The sequence below is a fragment of the Bos mutus genome, chromosome 24 (assembly GCF_027580195.1).
Source record: "Bos mutus isolate GX-2022 chromosome 24, NWIPB_WYAK_1.1, whole genome shotgun sequence".
Lineage (NCBI taxonomy): Eukaryota > Metazoa > Chordata > Mammalia > Artiodactyla > Bovidae > Bos > Bos mutus.
The window spans coordinates 35,260,220-35,283,558 of NC_091640.1; the positions used below are offsets into that span (position 1 = coordinate 35,260,220).

Here is a 23,339-nt window from a genome sequence, read left to right on the forward strand (position 1 = left end):
GGCTGTGCGAAACCCAAGTTTGTTTTTAATAATTGAATTATATAGAAACATGTAGACATGAATTATCCCACAATGAACACATCCCTGTGACCAATACGGATCAACAGAATCCTGTTAGCACTCTGAAAATCCCTTCACCAATCCCTTCCAGTCCATGGCCCCCACCCTTCTTTCTAAAGTTGTTGTATTCACCTGACCTCATAGAGTAATTTTGCTTTTTTTGAACTCTGAACTCTGTATGAACAGAAACATACATATTATATGTTCATTTGAGTCCGGCTCATTATGTTTGGCTTTTCCATGTTTTGTGTGTGTGTTCATTTTTGTTCATGTCGTAGACTACACCATTGTATATACTACTAAATAATTACTCTTTTTTCTGTCAATGAATGTTTGAGTTGATCTGATCTATGATTGATTGGTAGTGAATATTTCACAAATGATCGAAATATAGTCAAGACATCCTCTTTTTGTAGGTGATAAAGTATAATAAGCATTAACTTTATTACATTCAGATTGTCTATATCATTTTTTTATTTATCGACTTGACAAAGATTGGGAAAAGTACTCTATTGGTTCTTTTGTCTGTAAACACTCAGTATTTTTTTCTGTTAAACCTCTCAGTACTCATGTCCATTGTTCCTCTTCTCTAATTAATGGTTTTTCTTTGTAAAGTTCCTTATGAATGTTGTTTGGCTGATTGGATAGTCTTACCTTAATTAGGAATTATTTATTTTCTTGGCATAATATTGAGAGTTTTGGGGAAATGGTATTAATTATCTATGATCTTCCTATTTCCAGTTATTAAAAAAAAGATTGATAATTCATTAATGCATCTTTTATCATAAATGTTGAATAGTTACATCCTGTGTATGGCTGTGTGTATGCTCGTGTATGCCTGCTTAATTGTGTTTGACTTTTTGCGACGTTATGGACTGTAGCCCACCAGGTTCCCTCTGTCCATGGAATTTTCCAGGCAAGAATACTGGAGCACATTGACATTTCCTTCTCCGGGGATCTTCCGGACCCAGGGATTGAACCTACGTCTCTTAAGCCTGCTACATTGGCAGGCAGATCCTTTACCAGATGAGCCACTGGGAAAGCCCCTGTTACCCTGTTCAGTTCATTTCAGTTCAGTCGCTCAGTCATGCCCAACTCTTTGCGACCCCATGAATCGCAGCACGCCAGGCCTCCCTGTCCATCACCAACTCCCGGAGTTCACTCAGACTCACGTCCATTGAGTCAGTGATGCCATCCAGCCATCTCATCCTCTGTCCTCCCCTTCTCCTCCTGCCCCCAATCCCTCCCAGCATCAGTCTTTTCCAATGAGTCAACTCTTCGCATGAGGTGGCCAAAGTACTGGAGTTTCAGCTTCAGCATCATTCCCTCCAAAGAAATCCCAGGGCTGATCTCCTTCAGAATGGACTGGTTGGATCTCCTTGCAGTCCAGGGGACTCTCAAGAGTCTTCTCCAACACCACAGTTCAAAAGCATCAATTCTTCTGCACTCAGCCTTCTTCACAGTCCAACTCTCACATCCATACATGACCACAGGAAAAACCATAGCCTTGACTAGACGAACCTTTGTTGGCAAAGTAATATCTCTGCTTTTGAATATGCTCTCTAGGTTGGTCATAACTTTCCTTCCAAGGAGTAAGTGTCTTTTAATTTCATGGCTGCAGTCACCATCTGTAGTGATTTTGGAGCCCCCCAAAATAAAGTCTGACACTGTTTCCACTGTTTCTCCATCTATTTCCCATGAAGTGCTGGGACCGGATGCCATGATCTTCGTTTTCTGAATGTTGAGCTTTAAGCCAGCTTTCTCACTCTTCACTTTCACTTTCATCAAGAGGCTTTTTAGTTCTTCTTCACTTTCTGCCATAAGGGTTGTGTCATCTGCATATCTGAGGTTATTGATATTTCTCCCGGCAGTCTTGATTCTAGCTTGTGTTTCCTCCAGTCCAGCGTTTCTCATGATGTACTCTGCATAGAAGTTAAATAAGCAGGGTGATAATATATAGCCTTGACAAACTCCTTTTCCTATTTGGAACCAGTCTGTTGTTCCATGTCCAGTTCTAACTGTTGCTTCCTGACTTGCATACATGTTTCTCAAGAGGCAGGTCAGGTGGTCTGATATTCCCATCTCTTTCAGAGTTTTCCACAGTTTATTGTGATCCACACAGTCAAAGGCTTTGGCATATTCAATAAAGAAGAAATAAATGTTTTTCTGCAACGCTCTTGGTTTCTCCATGATCCAGCGGATATTGGCAATTTGATCTCTGGTTCCTCTGCCTTTTCTAAAACCAGCTTGAACATCAGGAAGTTCACGGTTCACGTATTGCTGAAGCCTGGCTTGGAGAATTTTGAGCATTACTTTACTAGCATGTGAGATGAGTGCAACTGTGTGGTAGTTTGAGAATTCTTTGGCATTGCCTTTCTTTGGGATTGGAATGAAAACTAACCTTTTCCAATCCTGTGGCCACTGCTGAGTTTTCCAAATTTGCTGGCATATTGAGTGCAGCACTTTCACAGCATCATCTTTCAGGATTTGAAATAGCACAACTGGAATCCCATCACCTCCACTATCTTTGTTCGTAGTGATGCTTTCTAAGGCCCACTTGACTTCACATTCCAGGATGTCTGGCTCTAGGTCAGTGATCACACCATCGTGATTATCTGGGTCGTGAAGATCTTTTTTGTACAGTTCTTCTGTGTATTCTTGCCACCTCTTATTAATATCTTCTGCTTCGGTTAGGTCCATGCAATTTCTGTCCTTTATCGAGCCCATCTTTGCATGAAATGTCCCCTTGGTGTCTCTAATCTTCTTGTTACCCTGTAGCGAGATGTAAATTCATAACAGCAGCCCATTATGTAATGGCATGGTTCAGTGATGTCATGGGGTGCACTTGCTTTATGAGTACTTCATTTTAACTTCAGAAGTACCCTTTAAAAGTCCTAAAGTGTCTGCCAGGGAAACTGTTACGATTTTTAATTTTTTAATGAACGTATATAATTTAGGGGCCTTCCCTGGTGGCTAAAAGAATCTAGCAGTAAAAGAATCTGCCTGCTAATGCAGGAGACATGGGTTTGATTCCTGGGTCAGGAAGATCCCTTGGAGAAAGAAATGGCAACCTGCTCCAGTATTCTTGCCTGGAGAATTGAATCCCATGGAAAGAGGAGCCTGGTGGGCTTATAGTCCATGGGGTTGCAAAGAGTTGGACACAACTGAGTAACTAACACTTTCACTCTCATGGATTATTGTATATTAAAAAATTAAGAATATTTTAGTTGTAGGAGTTTCCAAAAGATCTAAACAAACAAGTGAAAAAAAACAAGACTCTTCAATTGAATATAATTTAACATTTTCTGTGACCTCTTTCATTCACTTATATAAGCACAGAGTTTTGTTTTGTTTTAATTGAAATATAATTTATATCTAGTGAAAGGTATGCATCTTAAGTGTTGGATGTGAGCAATTTTGATAAATTCTCTATGACTCATTTTACAGTCAAGTTAATGGAACATTGTTATCATCTCAGGTTGGTGTGGTGTTGTACTTTTCCTGGTCAGCTGCTCAGCTCTTTCCCGTTGCCCGGTGTTTAATATTATCTGAATGATAATTTCTGATCCTTTGTCATAAAATATTTGTTTAAGTAGATATGGTGATTTGAATATTTCCGTGGGTGACCAGTCCTTTGTACTGCTGTAAATTAACTGAGATTCATAAAAATGAATTTAGAAATCAGAAACTCCTCGAATAGAGGAGCCTGATAGGCTACCGTCCATAGGGTCACAGAGTTAGCGCATGTGCGTGCACACACACACACAGCTCATTTTATAGGTGAGGGAAATGACTAGAAATTTATTTTGTGTGTGTAAGAAATTAGTGCTGAATGTAGGCTTATTGATTTCCATTTAATGTTTTTGATCCAAAGCGTTTTTCTTCATTTATATAACAAATATAACAAAATTATATTTTGTTTTCTTTGTAATAATGGACATTAAATATGTACTTTCTTGTTATGCACAGTTTGTAGAAAATATTATAGATAAGTTAAGATGGGAAAGAATGTAAAGTAGGCTTTATTTACCTAAATTCTGCTTTTTCTTAGCAGTCCTTTTTGCCCATATAATTCTTAAAGGAACCAAGACTGGAAGAGAAGTAAAAATGGTGGGGACAGCTCAGGGAAACTTACAGTTGAGGGTGTCAGTGTCATAATGAGTCCTTTGAACTTGTTTCCTCCTGTCTGAGTTTCAGAATCTGTCTAACTCTGTCCTGCTGTTCATAGGTATGCAGGCGCCTTGAGAGCTTCAGGAGAGATGGCGTCCGCACAGTACATTACTGCAGGTCAGTATCTATATATTCTACCAAAAGCGTTTACTGAATACTTGCCTTCAAAATCAAAGAAGGCAAGTTAGTTTTAAAAGTGTTCAGGAAGTATGTTTAAGGATTTAAACATATTTCAGATTGCAGTATTCAGGAGTTCAGTACAAGGCAACCAAGTATAGGCTTAAAGGGAGGAGCATTGGGAGTGGTTACCTGATGTCCTGATAATGGCTCATTTGTAGCAGTTAAGCCTGCCTGTTTGATTTCTGGGCAGAAGTTGTGTGTTCTCTGTACTGAATGAATATACACTGCTTTGTTAGGAAGGCAAAGGCTGTCAAGGATAGAGAGACTTAGAGCACCAGCCAGAAGTTGTTTTTTATAGCTAGTTATTGCATTATGAAGTCTTCTGATGAATTCTTTAAGATTTAAAAACAATTTTTTTTCTTATTAGGGATCCAGCAATTGCAAAAGGAGTAGATATACTTAAAAATAATTAATACGCAGTGCTTTATTAATTGAGAATTAGTTTACAGTAGCTTGTATTTATATTAACTATGTCACTATTTTACTAAGCAGGTATTTGCTTTGTTTTTAAGCCCTTAGAGATTTGTTTGACTCCATGGATAAAACTTCTTCTAGTATTCCACCAATTATTCTACTGCAATTTTTGCACATGGCTTTTCCACAGTTTGCAGAGAAGGGCGAACAAGGACAGTATCTTCAGCAGGTAATCAGGGCAAGGTTCTGTGGTTTTCATTTTGTACGTGTAAAACTTAGGTGTCCTACACTGACTGACTAAGCTCTATTTGGAAATACAAATGCCAGTCCCCTCTAGTTCACACCACCATTATCTCTTGCCTGGAGAGGTGCAGTAGTCTGGTATCTGACCGTCTTGCTTCTGCCCTCTGTGGTGCTTCTCTACATAGCCTCCAGAGTCCTTTAAAGAATGTAAGATTATGTTGGTTCCCTTGTTTTCTGTCTTGGTCCTAAACAGTCTACTGCCTGCCTGCCTGCCTTTCTGAGCTTGTCATGTACCACTGTTCCCCTTGCAGTTCTCTCCAGATAAACCGGCTTCCTGGCTATTTAAAAAAAGAACTCTCCACATATCCTCTTTCTGTAGGGCCTTTGCTGTTTTTCCTTTGGCCGTCAGATAGGGATATGCCTTGCCTCCTCACCTCATTCAGGTCTCATGGGTCAAATGTCAAGGCATCAGAGAGGCTTTCCTTGACAGTCCTACTGAAATAGCACACTCCTCTTTCCCTAATCACTTCCTACTCCCATATTGCTTTTTTTTTTCTTCATAGCCCTCTTTACTTGAATTTGTTCTATTTTGTTTATTTATGTTCCCCACTAGGACTTTTTTCTACTCTGTTGACTGCTATGTAGTCCTTGTATCTAGAATGGTGTTTAGCATAATGAGTTCACTAAACATCTCTTGAATGAATAAACAAACTATTCTGGAATGCTTCACTGTTTTGAAGGTCATAAAATATTTAATTTGGCTTAATATTTAAAACAAAACAACTTTCTTCCCCTTCCCTAAGGAAACAGTAATTATTTTGGAAGTACTTTGTAAATCAAACACTGTATCTGCCCGGATTACTTACTATGTCACTTTTTAAATTACAGGATGCTAATGAGTGTTGGGTACAAATGATGCGAGTATTACAGCAGAAATTGGAAGCTATAGAGGATGATACTGTTAAAGAGGTAATTGAAATATATTTGTGTAGGCTTTGAGTTTCATTCCATCCCACCCTAAAAGTCTTGAAATAAGTTCATCTTAATAGATAGACATGTCCTTGAATACTTGAGATAAATGAATCTGTAGTTGGAATTTGACAGCTTGCATTTGACCCTTGACTTCAGTGTACTATTTACTAAATTTAATCCTTGCGCTTACTGAGCATCTGTAGTTTTTTGGTAATATTTTTTGATCAGTAGAAAGGTTTTGCAGACAGGGATTACATTTAAAAAAAACTTAAATATGTGTTACTAAACTGGATTGTGTGGGAGGTGATGTACATTAATACCCGTGTGAAGTAAAATTGGAATTTTTATTTCATCTGAATTTTTGCAGACAGATTCTTCATCTGCATCAGCAGTGACACCTTCTAAAAAGAAAAGTTTAATTGATCAGTTCTTTGGAGTTGAATTTGAGACGACGTATCCTTATGAGCCAAGATTCATATGGACTGTAATCATAACTTATTGAGTATGAATTGGTATAAATAGTATTGTTGACTGGATGGTGGGTGGGATATGAAGGAAAATTCTTTAGAGGTTTTTATGGTTAAAAAATATGGAAATTAGGAATTTGAAAAAATACCCATTGGAGTGATCTTGAAGTTTAGATAAATGGACTCTTTAAGGAGGACATTCGTTATTTTTTCCTAAGAATATCTTCAACAGAATGCTTCATTAATTCACCTCATAGAGAATTAATTTTTAATTGTATGAAATGGGATATATCAGCAAAATTACATACATGAAATGGAAGCAATTAATAAAACATGAATTTAGGAGAGCAGCATTTTCTAGATCATGGGTAGATTTATCTTTGAGTTATTAAGACCATTTTAAGACTATATAAATACCAAGTTATTTGCTGAGAGTTTATCCTTTTTCACACATTCATTACTCCATATTGTTGGTAAGTGAATGAGCATTTTTAAGTATTGAAATGAATCTCTGCTGGGAGACTAAAACGTTTTAAATACCAGTGAATGATGTTATTAATTTTAAAAGCATTGGGATAACTTATTTTGTTAGAGATTATATAGCAAATTGAACGGCTGTTGGTATATTCCTTAACTTACTTTGCACAGCATGAAATGTACAGAATCTGAAGAAGAAGAAGTCACTAAAGGAAAGGAAAGTCAGCTTCAGCTTAGCTGTTTCATCAATCAAGAAGTCAAGTATCTTTTTACAGGACTTAAGTTGGTAAGGATAATTACAGTTTATCCACATGGTTTGTGGATTCTTTTACTTGCAAATATACCTACTTGCTAACTTTTATTTATAACCCCAACATCAATACTCATGGTTCTTTCATGGTCACCTGTAGACATGTGCAAGGTGGCAAGAATTCTGAGATGTGTGAGTCACACTGTCTCACCTGAGGCCCTCTGCCTTCTTGTTTCAGTGGAAACTAGTGTGCTCCTTGCAGTAATTTCAGTGCCACGTTTCTTGAATTTTTGTGCTTCTTGTAGGTGATCTTGCTGTGGATAGTGGCCTTCTGGCATGCTGCTAAAGTGCCGTCTGGTGTTCTAAGCGCAGGAAGGTGGCGATGGCCTTAAGGAGAGAAAACGTTGGTTAGATCAGCTTCATTCAGGGTTGAGTTACAGTGTACTTGGCTGTGAGTTCAGTGTTACTGCGTCAGCAGTGTGTGTTAAGGTGTCATTACACAGCAGAAAGACTCATAAAACAAGGCTGTATATTGATGGGTTGACAAAAATGTTATGACCAGAGGCTCGAAGGAGGCCTCAGGGGGCATTGTAATGAGGATATATTAATACTGGCGAGATAGACACTGGGATTGGCCCGTGCAGATGAGGGCCTGTAGACATTCTGCCATTGCAGTAGGATTGCAGTCGAGGCCCTAGAATTTAAGTGACTTTATTGGTTGGTGGCAAAGCCAGATCTAAAACTTGATTTTCTCACTATTCAGTTAGTTCTGTCTCCCCACTGCCATGCCGAAAAACCCACCCTAGTGGGCACATTGATAAAATAGAACAATTTTGCTTGCCTGTCATTTATTTGATAGTTTGGGGGAATATGTACATCTCTCAATTTTTTTTTTAAACTTTGGCTGCACCGTGCAGCTTATGGGATCTTAGTTCTCCCACTAGGAATTGAACCCATGCCCCCTCGACAATGAAAGCTCAGAGTCCTAACCACTGGACCACCAGGGAATTCCTCAGTATTCCTAAGTATGCACATCTATTGAAGGATAGTCAGTGAATTGGGGCAAGTTTCGTGGCATCAAAATGTTAATTAGAGAGTATGGGATAGAATATTTTGACAAGGACTTTCCAGGTTATTTTCTTAATAATTTTATAAAATTCAATGAAAGCTAAGTATACCTGGAATATCTTGATGATGGTGGATTGATGATAGTAATACATAGTTAACCTGATCAGTAAGCTCTAGTACATGGGGATGCAAAGAGTTGGACATAACTGAGCACTTTAAAAATTTTACAAAGTACCAGATACGCTTTCACATTTTCATGAGATGTTAACATTAATTGTCTTGGTATTTTTAGATGCTTTGTCATCATTGGTTTTATCCTTGAGTAATTTTGCTCCACATTTCTTTACCTCTTCATTGTTGAGTAAACTTGGTTAAATGTTAAAAACCTACTCCATAGTGATTCCTTTCGTAATGTGGGTAGTAATTTTTAAAAATCAAACCTGGAACAATTTTTATGCGAGTATAAGACGATTTTGCTGCTGTTGCTGCTTAGTCACTCAGTTGTGTCTGACTCTTTGCAACCATATGGGCTGTAGCCTGTGAGGCTTCCCTGTCCATGGGATTTTCCAGGCAAGCATATGGCAGCGGGTTGCCAGTTCTATTCCAGGGGATCTTCCTGACCCGGGGATCAAACGTGAGTCTCTGGCGTCTCTGCATTGGCAGGTGGATTCTTTACCACTGCCACCAGCTGGGAAGCCCCCAACATGCTTACTGAACATAGACTATGTACCAAATAGTTCTCCAAGTTTTCTTCATGTGTTAACTCATGCAGTTCTGACACCAGCACTGCGACGAAGTGCTGTCACTACCAGTACAGATGATGCCCAGAGGGAGACCTGTGTTGCTCAGTGCCACCCAGGCTGTAAGGATGGAAAGGCGGACACTGGTTAGAAGATGCAAGGGCTGAAGGCTTTCCCACATCTATTAGATTAACAGGTTTTCTGTGTTGTGACTTTCTCAAATTTAACAATAATTGATTGGTTCTGGAAGGCTTAGCTACATAAAACATAAAGAACAAGAGTTATTTACATTCTCTTCCTTTTCCTCTAATACAAATATTCTGACGATCTGTAAATAGAAGAATACCATGAAAGGTTTCCTTATGTTGTATAAAACACAGTATAAAGTCTCAGAATCTGACCATTTGGATCATAAATTAAAAGACTCAAATATTTACATTCTGAAGAGTTCATGCAAGTAAAGACAAATTATTTTTATGCCTTTTAAGAACTAAACCATATCTAAAAGCCTTCTCACTTTGTCTTCATTCAGAGTATTTCTCAGGGGTATAAATCTGTTGATATACTATACGTTATCTCTTAAATAGTCCTAAGTTTTCAAAGAGTTAAAGATATAATTCTGTATTGCAGAAGACATTTTTTAATGTTTGGTCTTCTGTTCTTTTTTAGCGACTTCAGGAAGAAATCACCAAACAGTCTCCAACATTGCAAAGAAATGCTTTGTACATCAAATCTGTAAGTTTTGGAATCCAATTCCATTTAATCGAAAGGTTGCTGGTTAATTAATGTTACCCAGACTTTGTTTTTACCAAACTGAGGAATTAGAAACTTGTGTGGCGTTTGCATGTTATAGAATTTCTTTCCATTTTCTCTCCTCAGTCAAAGATCAGCCGGTTACCTGCTTACTTAACTATTCAGATGGTTCGATTTTTTTACAAAGAGAAGGAATCTGTGAATGCTAAAGTTCTTAAGGTTAGTAATAAATTTACTGTAATAATTATAATTTTTTGAAGGTAATTCCTTATTTACAGTAGATTTCTTTATTCTTTTAGAACTCACTTCAAAATACTATACAGAAGTTATTAACATTAGATAAGTGGTTATTAATCAGGAATATATATTGGAATTGTCTGTTTTCCCTTTTCTTTTAACATACGCATGCCTCCCCCTCAGCCCTGTCCAAGCATCTGATTAAGGGGGGCCTCGGGTCTTAGATTTTTCAAGAGTCCCAGGTAATTCTGATGGATGCCCTCCTGTCCCCAGTAGTACCACTAAACCAGATCCTCAGTTGCAGAGATACCGGTAGGTTTGGGGACAGGAGTGGGCTAAGCGGTAGTGTAACACACTGTCATCTGTGTGATTCCTTTCTTCCAGGTGAAGGGAAAGTGTTAAATTACTGGTGCCCAAAGAATAATCATTTGATGTCAGAGCCAGCCTTAGGATTTGTCCGTTTCATTGAACTGTAGCTCTGCAGTGTATCCATAGAGTCTCTGATCCTTTGGGAAGGGGTATATAATTCTAACCTCTTGAGCTGAATTTCATTAATACATTTTCAGATATACTTAGGTTTGTACAAGCAGGTTAAATGTAGTTGAAGTAATCTGCTAGTTTAGTATTTCTGAAATGCTTCATTTGTTGTTTAAAATTTTGGTAGCTCCTCTGTAGTTAGTTTGATAAGGGTTAAAATGTTGACAGAAAAGTTCAAAAGAATTTTTGTCTTAAAATTAGGGCCAGATTGAAAATAAGCACTATAGTTTCAACTGCATGGGTCTCCACATGATTTTTATAGGTCTTATTTTCAGCTTTATTTGACTATGAAAGCAGTAATGTAAAAGTGTGGTAAATATTTTGAGTAACTACCTTTTTAATTCTGTTCGCACTTTTTATTTTTGGTTTGTATATAGGATGTGAAATTTCCTCTTATGTTGGATGTGTATGAACTATGTACACCAGAACTTCAAGAGAAAATGGTTTCTTTTCGATCAAAATTCAAGGATCTAGAGGATAAAAAAGTAAATCAGCAGCCAAAGACAGTAAGTTCTTATTGTTCATTTTCTGACCTTAACATGTTTATCTTTACTCTGTGTTCAGTATTCACTGTATATTGTTAATCTGTTAGTACTAATGGGTGAGTCTGTATTTGGCATATATACAAATCCTACATGTATTGGTGAAGCCCTTAAAGTTTTAGATATATTTTAGCATAAGGAAAAGGACTCTAGCTATGCTGAATGGGTCCTTTATGATAGAATGAACATAATATTTCCTTTTCCCCTAAAATTTGCAGCTTATATTCTTTTAAAGTTTATTTCCTCAAAGCATTTCACATAACGTCTTGCCTTGTAAAATTTAGTGTATTTTATTATTTTCCTTGTAAGACATGACGTTATCTTCATTTCTTAAAATGGATTGGTGTCACAGAATATTGCTTCCTTTATGCCCACTGTGACAACTAAATTTGTATCTTCTAATAAGTGCTAATGGTATGCCTGTAACTGTTAAAATTATAACCTTAGCAACTTTATATTTAATAAATTGTATATTTTAAATTCAGAGAAGGCACAGCTGAATTACATGTTTTCTTGAAAAGGAAAAAGATATTTCCTGGTAACTAGGAATATTTCCAGTGTGATATTACATACCAGATTTTAAAATTAAATTCTTCTGCAGGTTTTGTGTGTCTGTTAAGAGGAATTTTTAAAATTAAACTTCAAGATAATTGTAGAATCACATGCAGTTGTAAGAAATAATAGAGTTCCTCGTTTCTCCTAGTGGTAACAGCTTGCAAAACTATAATATAATGTCGTAGCTGGAATATTGACATTGATACGGTCTAGGTGCAGTACGTTTTTCTCATCACAAAGATCTCTCTCGCTGCCCCTTTGTAGCCAAGTCCACTTTCCGCTACCCCCTTCATTCTTATCAGCAATGTCTGCCAATCTATTTTCTTTGAATTCTTGCCAGAACCTGGTAGTGTCACTATTATTTTAGCCGTTTGTGTAGGTTTGCTTGATGTGGCCTGAAGGCTAATGATGTTGAGCACGTCTTCATGTGTTTCTTTGGCATCTATGTGCCCTCTTTGATGTCTCTTCATATTTTCTGTGTGTGTATGTGTTAGTTGCTCAGTTGTGTCCAACTCTTTGTGACCCTATGAACTGTAGCCCACCAGGCTCCTCTGTCCATGGAATTCTCCAGGCAAGAACACTGGAATGGGTTGCCAGTCCCTTCTCTTGGGAATCTTCTTGACCCAGGGGTTGAACCCAGGTCTCCTGAATTGCAGGTAGATTCTTTATAATCTGAGCCACCAGGAAAACCCCTTGTTTTTCTACCCACTTGCCATTTGGTCTTTTACTCTTGAATTTGGGGAGTTCTTTATATTCTAATACTAATCCTATGTCAGATACATGGTTTCTGAATATTTTCTCCCAGCCTGTAGCTTCGTCTTTTCATCCTATTAACAGGGTCTTTTGAAGAGGAAAATTTAAAAAATTTTGTTATAGTTCAACCTGTTTTTTTCTTCAGTCACTCTTGCTTTTAGTGTTATATCTAAGAAACCATTACCTAGTCACAGGCCATGGAAGGTTATGTTTTCTTCTAAGGTTTTCATAGTTCCTCCATTTAGGCTTTTTGATTCATTCTGGGTTAATTTTTGTATGTGAGATGAGGTACAGGTCCAGATCCTATTGCATGTGAACATTCAGTTGTCCCAGCACTACTTGTTGAAAAGACTATTCTCTTCCCATTGAAAGGTCTTTGCACCCTTGTAGTGAACCAGTTGACTATAGATGTGAGTGTATTTCTGGACCCTCAGTTTTTTTCTGTTGGTATGTCTGTCCTTAGGCCGATACTGCAGTCTTTTTTTTTTTTTTTAAGTGATTTTATTTAGCTTTGACTGTGCTCTTTGTTGCTCCCTGGACTTTTCTTTAGTTGTGGCGAGTGGGAGCTGCTCTCCCGTTGTGGTGTCCAGGCTTCTCGCTGCAGTGGCTTCTTTCGTTGCAGAGCACGTGGGCTCAGAGTTGCAGTTCAAGGGCTCCGTAGTTACATTGAATGGACTTAGTTGCTTAGCGTCATGTGGGATCTTCCCAGATCAGAGATTGAACCCATGTGCCCTGTGCTGCCAGGCGAATTCTTTACCACTGAGCCACCAGGGAAGCCCAGTACTACAGTCTTGATTACTGTGGTTTTGTAGTAAGGATTATAGCAAAGTACGAAACTTCCAACTTTGTTCTTCGACATTGTTTTGACATTTTTGAGTCCCTTTTATTTCCATACCTATTTTAGGATGAGCTTGTCCATTTCTTCAAAAACAGCTGGAATTTTGATAGAGATTGCATTGAATCTGTAGATCGATTTGGGGAGTATTTCCATTTTAATAGTATTAAGCTTTAAAATCCATGAATTTACTATGTCTTTTGATTTATGTAAGTCATTAAGTTTTTCAACAGTTTAATAATTTTCAGTGTACATTTCTTGTACTTTAAATTTATTTGTAGCTATTTTATTATTTTTGATGTTTTTGTAAATGACATTTTCTAATTTCATTTTTGCATTCATTATAATTGATTTTTGTATATTGGTCTTTATCTACTTTGTTGAAACAGTTTATTCATTTTTTTTTCCTCTTATTTTTTTGAGAGATTGTATAGAATTGATGTTGTCTCTTAAACGTTTGGTAGAATTGTCTTGGACTGATAATCTTAGCCTGGAGAGTTCTTTTTCAGGAGTTTTTAAATTAAAAATTCAACTTTAGTTACGGGCTATACAAATAATTTATATCACATTTGGTTTGTGGAATTGTCCATTTCATCTAGTCAGTTTTACATGTGTAGAGCTGTTCCTGTTATTCAGGTGTTTGCAGGGTGTAAGTGGTACCCTGTTACATTCCTGATATTGGTAATTTGTGTCTTTTTTTCCTTTTGTCAGTCTTCCTAGAGGATTGTTTTTTTTGCTCTTTTCAAAGAATTAGCATGTTGGTTTTTTTTTTTTTCCTGTTTTTCTGCATCTAATTTGATTGATTTCCACTTTCATTATTTCCTTTCTTCTTCTTGCTTTGGGTTTATTTTCCTTCTCTTTTCTAGGTCCTTAAGTTGTGGGAACTTGGATTTTTATTTCAGACTTCCTGTTTTCAAATATTAGTGGTGTAAATTTCCCTCCTGGCAGTGCTTTCAGATTGTGTCCTACAAATTGTTGTACTGCATTTCTATTTTCATTATGTTCCTTGTATTTTTAATAAATTTCCCTTGAGACTTCCCTTTGACCTTGGGTCATTCAGAAGTGTCTTGTTCAGTTTACATGTGTTTGGAAAATTTCCTGTTACTTTTTACCGATTCTGGTTTGAGTCCATTGTGAGAAAACACATGTGGGTGATTTAAATTCCTTTAAGTTGTTGGGGTTTGCTTTGTGGCTCAGGATGTGATCTGTCTTCATATCTATTCCCTGGGCACTTGAAAAGAACATATACTTCACTGTTGTTGAGGGAAGTATTTTGTGGTGTTGATTAGGTCCAGTTGGTTGCTGGTGGTGCTGGATTTCCTGTACCCTCGCTGTCTTCTGTCTAGTTGTTCGTCAGTTGTTGAGGAGCGGTGAAGTCTTCAAGTAAAGTTGTGGGTTTGTATGTGTCACCGTTCGGTTCTGTTAGCTTTGGCTTTTCACTTTTTTTCTTTTGGCTTTTTTTCTTTGGCTTTTCACAGTTTTCTAACTGTATTTGGTGTGTACACGCTTAGTTAGGGTGGCTGTCTTGGTGGAATGGTTCTTTTATTATGTAGTGTGTCCCTCTCTGTTCTTGGTAATTCTCTTTGTTTTCAAGTCTACTTTGTTTGCCGTTAATTTTTCCATTTCTTTCTGTTAGTATTTGCATGATACATCTTTTTCCATTCTTTTACTTTAAATTTGCCCTTATTATATTTGAAGGTGGTTTCCTATATTTTGCCTTCTGTTCTGTTTTTTGTTTCTCTTTTTTCCGTACTGTCAGTTACGTGAACATTTTTTAGAATTCTAATTTGGTTTACATATCATGTTTTTCTAATGTAGTTCCTTGTGTAGCTTTTTTTGTAGTTGCTCTAGGAGTTTACTAACTATATAAAGGCGTGGTTGACCTAACTGCCTTTTTGTTGTAAGATTCTTTGGCTTCTTGTCACTTTAGCTGGCACTGTCTGCATTATCATAGATTTTAAAGAACTTTGTGTCCATATGCCTAAATAAGTTGTTTGTATTACATGCTGGAATGGATTGAGGCAAGGGAGTTCCCACCAAAGATTCTTGTCTAAAGTTATGAATCTTTTTAATTGCTGAATTAAATAGTTCATTTGGACTGAAGTGGCAGGTGGCCATGGCTTAGTAGATTTAATATAAGTTGCTGTAATTCTACTTCTGTTTTTGTGAGGCAGCTCTTTCTCCTCATCTACATGGTTTGATAGTGTGGGCAAAGCGGCAGAATTGACTTTCTTTCTTTCTACCCTAGACGGTGTTTGTCTGGACTCTCTTCACTGATGTGCCCTTGGTTTAGTGGTTTGTAGTTGGTCCTGTAATCAGGATCTGCTGCTATACCTATGAGATTGTATAATGTTCAAAAGTAGGACTTCGGGATTTACAGTTTTATGTTAACTGTTGTTGCTGTCGTGTCCGACTCTTTGTGACCCCGTGGACCGCAGCGTGCCAGGCTTCCCTGTCCTGCACCATCTCCCAGAGCTTGCTCAAACCCATCCATTGAGTTCGTGAGGCTCTCCAGCTGTCTCGCCCTCTGTCATCCCCTTCTCCTTCTGCCTTCAATCTTTCCCAGCATCAGTGTCTTTTCTAATGGGTCAGCTCTTCAGATCAGGTGGCCAAAATATTGTTAATTATAGTTAAATCATTTTAGCACTGTGTAAGGGAGATCATATTTTTCCTTTGTTTTGCCTTGGTGATTTTTATTATAGATAATAAATGTTTGTGGAGATATATACTTTAAGAGAATATAAATTTTAATTCCAGTACCATGCAAATTAAAAAAAATTTTTTTCCCTTAGGGTGACAAAGACAGTAGTCCCCAAAAAGAAGTTAAGTATGAGCCCTTTTCTTTTGCTGATGGTGAGTGAAATCTTCATTTCAACTGAGTTTTACTCTGTGTAGGCTTTTTTAAAAAAAATTTACTGTCTTGCCACATAATCTGTTTCCAATACCAAGCTTAAAAATAGTTGTGTTTCTTAAAGTATAATTTACCTTAATATGAGATAGTAAAAAAATCACTTTTCAGTGAATATATGTTCTGTAAATGATAGCATACTTATCTTTCATGAAGCTTTAAGTGCACCATAGTCTCTTAACTGGATTTTAATAATAAGGTAGTATTCTGTAGGCTAAACTTAAGTTGTTCTTCCTTGTCACGTAACTTGAGAAAGCACATATCTGTTCATATCTAATATTAGTGGATTTATGTCTTTCTTTAGACATTGGCTCCAATAATTGCGGATACTATGATTTACAAGCAGTGCTAACGCATCAGGGAAGGTCTAGCTCTTCAGGCCATTATGTATCATGGGTGAAAAGGAAACAAGGTAAAGATTCTGGTTTGTTTGTTTTTTTTCCCCAAATTGTTGCATACTGTTTTGACAAGTTTAAATTTTTTAGCACATTTATTCTGAAAACTTTTTGATCTCAGAACCTCTTTTACATTCTTTAATTATTGAGGATTCCAAAGAACTTTTCTTTATGAGAATTGTATCTTTAATATATTTACTAAAATAGAAAACTGAGAAATTCATTTTAGACTGACATTAATGAAATCATTACATATTAACATAATTTTTTTACAGATTAGTTGTTTAAAAAATATATTATGTTTCACCCCGCTGGGTCTTTGTTGATGTTCAGGCAGGCTTCTTGTTTGGTGGCTTCAGACAGGCTGTAGAGCACATGGGCATAGTTGCCCCCCAGCACGTGGAATCTCCCCTAACTAGGGATCAAACCCATGCTCCCTGCATTGGCAGGCAGATTCGTAACCACTGGACCACCAGGGAAGTCCAAGTAACATTTTAAAAATAACAATCTTTTCCAAAACAGAAAAATATTTAATGGCGTTGATTTACATTTTTGTGAGTTTGTTAGGCTGAACAGGAGGCAGCTGGATTCTCCTGCTTCTGCATTCTGTCTGCTGCAGCTTTATCACGCACTGTGTAACCTCTGGAGAGTTCCAAAGTACTCTTCAGAGAATGGTGGGGGTGGGGAGGCAGATGCTTTAGAAATGTTATGAAAATAATTGTAATCTTCATGGAAACCCTGAAAAGATCTTGAATGTGTGTAGTCCCTGGACCGCACTTTGAGAACTGTTGGTATGGCAGATGGAATACTACTGTGCCTAAAACTCCTCAGTACCTTTTTTGCAGTGGAACTCTGAAAAAATCGTCTATGAGATAAATTTTGTGTTTCTGTCTCACACTTTAGATGAATGGATCAAGTTTGATGACGATAAGGTCAGCATTGTAACACCAGAGGATATCTTACGACTTTCCGGTGGTGGAGACTGGCACATAGCTTATGTTCTCCTCTACGGGCCTCGCAGAGTGGAAATGATGGAAGAGGAAAGTGAACAGTAATCTTCATTTAGCTCTGTATGCTTAGGTGTGAAATAAATGTTATTTGTTGATCATTTCTATAACCCAGAGCTTTGGAGGAAGATTAGTTTAGGTGGTTTTATGTGTTTCCCCTCATGTGGAACAAGAGAGGGCAGAAGCAGACCACTCTGTGTTATCAACCTAAGAAATTACAGAAAAGAGAAAATTGCCTTTGGACTGTGCTGCCCTGTGTAAAGGTGGCAGGAAGAACTTTTTAAAAAGCTTATTGCTTGGATTAATTTTTAAAAATTATGAGTTGAAATGCCTTTCAACCATTATTACCTTCTGTGATAATTTTTCTGTCTTTTTCAGCCCAAGATTCAGCAATCAGATGTTTATTGCACACCTATTACTCTATTATTTGTTGTTCTTGCATGGTTCAACCACCAGTGATCCAATAGCTGCCCATCCTTTGCCTTATCTAACACAAATGTTGCCAGGAAGGTGGAAGGAAGTAAGTTTGATCTCATTGTGTAACTCAGTGCTGCGTCCCCACCCCCATGCAAACATGGGTACAATCAAGTATTTGTCCAGCCTGACTGTTGCTGGCTTTTCATGACTTTAAAATAAATTGTGATCAAATAATAGTACATTTGATTATACATTTGTTACTGTGTCTCTGATGTACTATGGTTTGTACATTGAACTTTGCTATGGTTTTGTAGTAATGAACCTTAAAATGTTGACAAGCTCCAGTTGCTTATTTTTAGAAAATGAGGATATTTAATAAAAAAAGAAAAAAGAGGGACTAACAGCTTTTGACCTCAAGTCTTTTGTCTGTTGGAGCTTGGCTGAAGTTCAGATATGTTTAATACTATTATAGTTTCTGCAGATGGTTAATTATGCTCTCAAGCATCTATCTGAAAATAGTATCTTCTTCACCTGCTAGCCTAATACTGTTTAAAAAGAAACACAAAGTTGTGATTGGATAATGAATGCAACCATGTTTATCAGATCTGTTCTTTGGCTCAGTTGGGTGTTTGGTTCTACTCTGTCAACTCCCAACTTCATGTCTATCTCAAAATTTAATACCAGTGATTTTTAGGAGAAATATCAAGAGTATGAGATACTGCAGTATATGGTAGATTTTAATACCCTCAAAATCATTTTTGTTTTATTGTGAGTGAAAGAATAGGATATCAGCTGTCTTATTTTCTGAGTTAGATATTTATAATAAAGTTGTAGGGATTATCATGAAATCTCTATCTTTGCTTATGCTGTTTTAAAAGGCTCTACAGAGCACAGCAGTGACAAAAAAATGGCCATTTTCCTCTCAAGTTTGAACAATGTAATATAATCTAAGAATAAGCATTTCAGGGAAACTTACCTGTAAATAGCTTCTTCAGCTAAGCTTTAATACTGGCAGTCAGTCCTCCTTTTGCCTTGGAGAGAGTGCAGAACAGGAAAGGGAGGACGAGATCGTGCGAACTGTAGTGGTTCTTTTATCTATTGGTATGATGCTTGTGAAGTGTGAACTTTTTTATTCACTGTCTTATTTTGTTCTGAACAACTCTGAGGACAAAAATTTAGCAATTAGGATCCGGATTTTATGATTTGGAGGATGCTGTAGCTACTAGGTCGGGTTGGATTAGAACAAAGTTATAGGAGCCTTTGTGGGATTAGCATTTTAAATTGTAATCTCTTAACTGTCATTATGAAAAACTTGACTTCATTTTATTTGATCCAAAAAAGCATTATTCCAAAGATTTCTTGAAATGTAAGAAATTGGACTTTTATTAGTGTCTTTTAAACTGTTAAAGACTATTTTGCCTCACGTATAAGATCTTTGAAAAGGAGAATAAGGAAAAAAACCTTATGATTGTTGTGATTCCTGAGCGTGCCTTACGGGCTGTGCCCCGCCCCGCCCTGAGGCCCTTTTGATACCAGAGCTGTGCTGGAGCACTGCTGGACTGGCCAGCAAGGGAAGGCCCAGCAGGAACACTTACAGCGTGACAGGCGCCCAGACCGCCCTCAGCATTTAAAACAGCGACGACCCAATCACAGGGCCTGAAGGGTAAGCTTATGTGGGAAGGGGAGAAGTGCGATCCGGTCCAGCCGTCGCTCCCCAGTGCTGTGCTGTGCGTAGGGTGCTTTCACACACATCTCACTGGAACTTCACAGCAATCCCTGAGGTACGTAGCCCTGTTTTAAGTGACTTGAGACGTAAGTTCTGTAAGGCTAAGAGAATTAGGTTTTATACTTCACCCCTTTTCTTTTAAGGTTGGGGGTTGGCACATTTTTCTGTAGTGGGCCAGATATTTTGATATGTTTTAAGCTTTGTAGGCCATAAGTCTTTGTTGCAACCATGTACCTTTGTAGCATGAAAGGAGCCCATAGGTAGGGAGGACTTAAGGATCAGTGTGGCTGTGCCATAAACACTTTACTTATAGAAAGAGGTGGCAGATGGACCACTGTTTGCTGATCCTCTGCTTTAAAGCATATCTGAGACTAGAGCAGTCATGCAGATTCAGAAAGTATTATTGTGGGATTCTCAGTGAGTTAAATTCTGTAACTTCGTGGCATGCAGGAAACACCATGCCCCTAAACATTGCTAACTGACTTACACATATATAATTAACAAAAATATTCTGGCCATTTCCCCAACTTCTCCCCCTAAACCCTGAGGTCAGTCATCAAGAGCCAATATGCATTCTGTTGTTTGTGGAGCACCAGCCAACTGTACAACTGTTATAAAAATGTTTATTGTTTACCAAAACCAGTGGACCTCTTATCAAATGCTGCTTGGTAACAAAACCTTATCACAGTTTTAATAATAATAATAAAAGAACAAAGCTAACTGTTTGTCTCATTGTCATTAGTTAGACTTTCTGCAAGGTCACTTAGCCCAGACTTGTTGAGCGCGTTGATCAGGTTCTCGGGCGTTGCGTGCACTCCCTCCTGGTCCTGCCAGGCCACAAGCAGCTGTTTGGCTCTCATCTTCATGTCTTCGCTGTCACACTCGATCTGTCTAATTTCTGAGTCTTTCATTTCCAAGTAAGGAGCCAGGACCTTCCACTGTTCACCCAGTTTGTTGGCAAATACCTCTATTTGGTCCCCTGTTACAGGTTTGTCTCGCCGAACATCAGGACCTAGAAAACACAGGGAAGGTAATTACGAACCGAGTGCGAGGACACGTACGAGTCAAAGCCCGTAATGGGACACGGGGCCACTGGGACTTCAGGAAGCTTTATTTTAAAACAGTTCCTTTTTGTATTTCCCCTGGTTCAATTCTGTAAAACTAAAGCTATTCCCTGTGTTATAATCATGAAGGCTTTGCCTGAAACCAGCGGCCCCCAATCTGAACCCCCAAAATTAAGAGGTATGAGGTGCGTTCAAATGTAAGTGCTCCCCTTCCCAACACTTTATATTACTGTATAAAATGCACTATTGGAAAAGTTGTCAAGCAGTGCTTTGGATTCCTCACTATAAGAAACAGAGCTGAGATAAACAGTAGAAGTTGAGAAGTAGATCAAATAACGTACCTCTCAACAAAGAACCCCAATCTTTTCCAATTTTGTAAAATAGCCAAGAAAATTCAATTCTTACTTTCATTTTCCTTCAGTAAAGCATCATTATCTTCCTCATCTTCATCCTCACCTGTTTTTATTTCTTCAGAAGGAGGCTACAATGAGTAAAAGGAATGTCTTAGGGTGCCAACTTCTAAAATCAGAGAAGTACAGGTAGTTTTGATCTTAAATAAGAGATTCTAGTTATGGGGCCCAGAACTTCCCCCCAAGAATGTTAAACATGAACGTCAGGTAAGGATCACAGTGGGACAGTGTTAACCTGGAGAGGGAAGGACGGGGACAACCAGAGGTTGGAAGGACCCCCTTCACCCCAGCCTGGGATGCAGGGAGCCACTAGGAAGCCTGCTGCGATGACTTGCACGTGCCCAGCACATACATGGTAACGACAATCTAGGGCAGATCAGGGACCAGCCATGTGCTTAACAACATGCTTCAAGTAACTGGTTGTTTGCATACAGTATAGTTATTACCATATTGTATTAAAAAGAGAACAGAGTAGGAAGACAGACCAAGTTGCCCACCCCCACCCCATGGGCCCTGCCTGTGATAAAATAGAATACATTGGTAAACAGGAAGAATAACCAAAGTATAACAACTTTATACAGCATGTGAAGTTACTTCATCAATTTATGTATTGATACTTCCTATAAATGTATACTCAAGGGCATTATTTCCTCATTCTAAAACAATGGGGTCTGTGGATCATATTTTTTCCACATGATTAAAGTGAAATTCAGCTCTTAGCTCAAACAGCAACAGCAGTTTTACAAAAGAAGATAACACCAACTGAAGGATAAAACACTCATCACTCCTACTTACTGGTAATTCCTTGGCTAGCTTTATTACCATGTTTTCGAGGTATTCTGGCAAACTTTTAAACTGCTGGTTGGTTGGCTGGAAGAAGTGAGGGCTTCTCCGTGCTAACAGTCTTAGGGCTCTCCAACCATAATTTGAGTTGTTCACAGCCCTATAAAAAGAGACATCAATCTTGGATTTACATAATTAGTTATAATTTTTATATTCTTTTCTAGTTAATGTACTTAGTTCACCAGATGAAACTACGCTCAGATCAGTAGCTGAAGGCACCATTCTTCTTACTCTGACCGGAGCCCTAAAGAACCTCTCGGCATGCAGTTCACTTACAAATAGAAACCAGCAGAGTCCGAAGGGGCAGGTTCATATGCAGCAAAAACATTTTAAAAGTTTACAGACATTTAAAGGTCAATTAGTAGGTGTCCAGGACTGGCTAGATGCTGTGTGTGCAGGACAGAAGCCATCTGCCTCACCACTTTAGAAGCTACTCAGAGGCTCACTGCTCAGAGTTTCTCTCCTCACTGGCAGTGCTGCCTGCAACTGTGAGTTTCAGAATGTTTGATAAGCCCAACAGATTTCACCATGCTTTTTAAAAAAGTTTATATAACATTTGAACTTTCATTTGCTCAATATCAACCTTGGTGGATAAAAAATGACTCCAAAACTGAAAAGGACACAGCCAATAGCCTAGACCATGAACACCAAGACCAAGAACAGGATCTGCCAGATGCTCCCCTGTGGCAGTAACACGTATGGCAAGAGAAACCTCAGAGACCAGAGAGCATGTTCCAGAAACAGGTGAGCCACAGAGAGTCCAGAGCACAGATCTGTTCCATTTAAGATTTTCTGCAAGTGATCTGGAAGCCCCCGTGAGGTCTTAGAGTAGCTCGTTATCAGTGGCTGTGGGACATACCATGAACTGAAGGGGAACAGAGCAAAGAGGTGATAGATGGGTACTAAGGGGATCTCTCCACTCCTGACACAAAGCATCATTCTGAGTTGCTTGTTTGTCAAAATGGGAATGGTCGTTGAAATCAGGACATGGGGTAACATGAAGCTGGCAGATAACCTCACCTAAGAAAAGTACTACTTGTATCAAAGGTCTCCCTTAGTGTTCTGATATATATGCAGTGCTTAAGATGGAGGAAATCAGCTCATGAGAAACATCACTTACTTGTATTCACTTTCAACCATGTTTTCAGGGTCTGCCTGTTCAATGGCTTCTTCGAAGAATTCCTCCAAAGTTGGCATGTATTCCCTGGGTGTTAAAATAACTAGTGAAGATCATGTGTGTGCTTAATACTCATAAAATGGAGGCAATAAAGATTCTAGTATTAACCACACTGATTTAATTACAATTAGATAGGAAC

The 23,339-nt window shown here is 38.1% G+C and overlaps 2 protein-coding genes across 2 annotated transcripts in view; one reads left to right on the forward strand and one right to left on the reverse strand.

The window, feature by feature from the left end:
- Positions 1-20,431, forward strand: part of USP14 (ubiquitin specific peptidase 14) — a 37,396-nt gene extending 16,965 nt beyond the window's left edge. The window contains exons 6-16 of the mRNA XM_070361816.1: positions 4,289-4,347; positions 4,923-5,053; positions 5,956-6,036; positions 6,407-6,492; positions 7,155-7,269; positions 9,711-9,776; positions 9,921-10,013; positions 10,946-11,074; positions 16,046-16,106; positions 16,466-16,573; positions 17,460-20,431. Of these exons, the coding sequence (XP_070217917.1) occupies positions 4,289-4,347; positions 4,923-5,053; positions 5,956-6,036; positions 6,407-6,492; positions 7,155-7,269; positions 9,711-9,776; positions 9,921-10,013; positions 10,946-11,074; positions 16,046-16,106; positions 16,466-16,573; positions 17,460-17,611 (1,081 nt within the window). The 3' untranslated portion in view covers positions 17,612-20,431. The remainder of the gene's footprint in view (positions 1-4,288; positions 4,348-4,922; positions 5,054-5,955; positions 6,037-6,406; positions 6,493-7,154; positions 7,270-9,710; positions 9,777-9,920; positions 10,014-10,945; positions 11,075-16,045; positions 16,107-16,465; positions 16,574-17,459) is intronic.
- THOC1 (THO complex subunit 1) overlaps positions 20,313-23,339 on the reverse strand; it is a 37,040-nt gene continuing 34,013 nt past the window's right edge. The window contains exons 18-21 of the mRNA XM_005898888.3: positions 23,144-23,227; positions 21,976-22,123; positions 21,176-21,251; positions 20,313-20,718 (exon numbers count right to left, since the gene is read on the reverse strand). Coding sequence (XP_005898950.1) covers positions 20,423-20,718; positions 21,176-21,251; positions 21,976-22,123; positions 23,144-23,227 — 604 coding nt within the window. The 3' untranslated portion in view covers positions 20,313-20,422. The remainder of the gene's footprint in view (positions 20,719-21,175; positions 21,252-21,975; positions 22,124-23,143; positions 23,228-23,339) is intronic.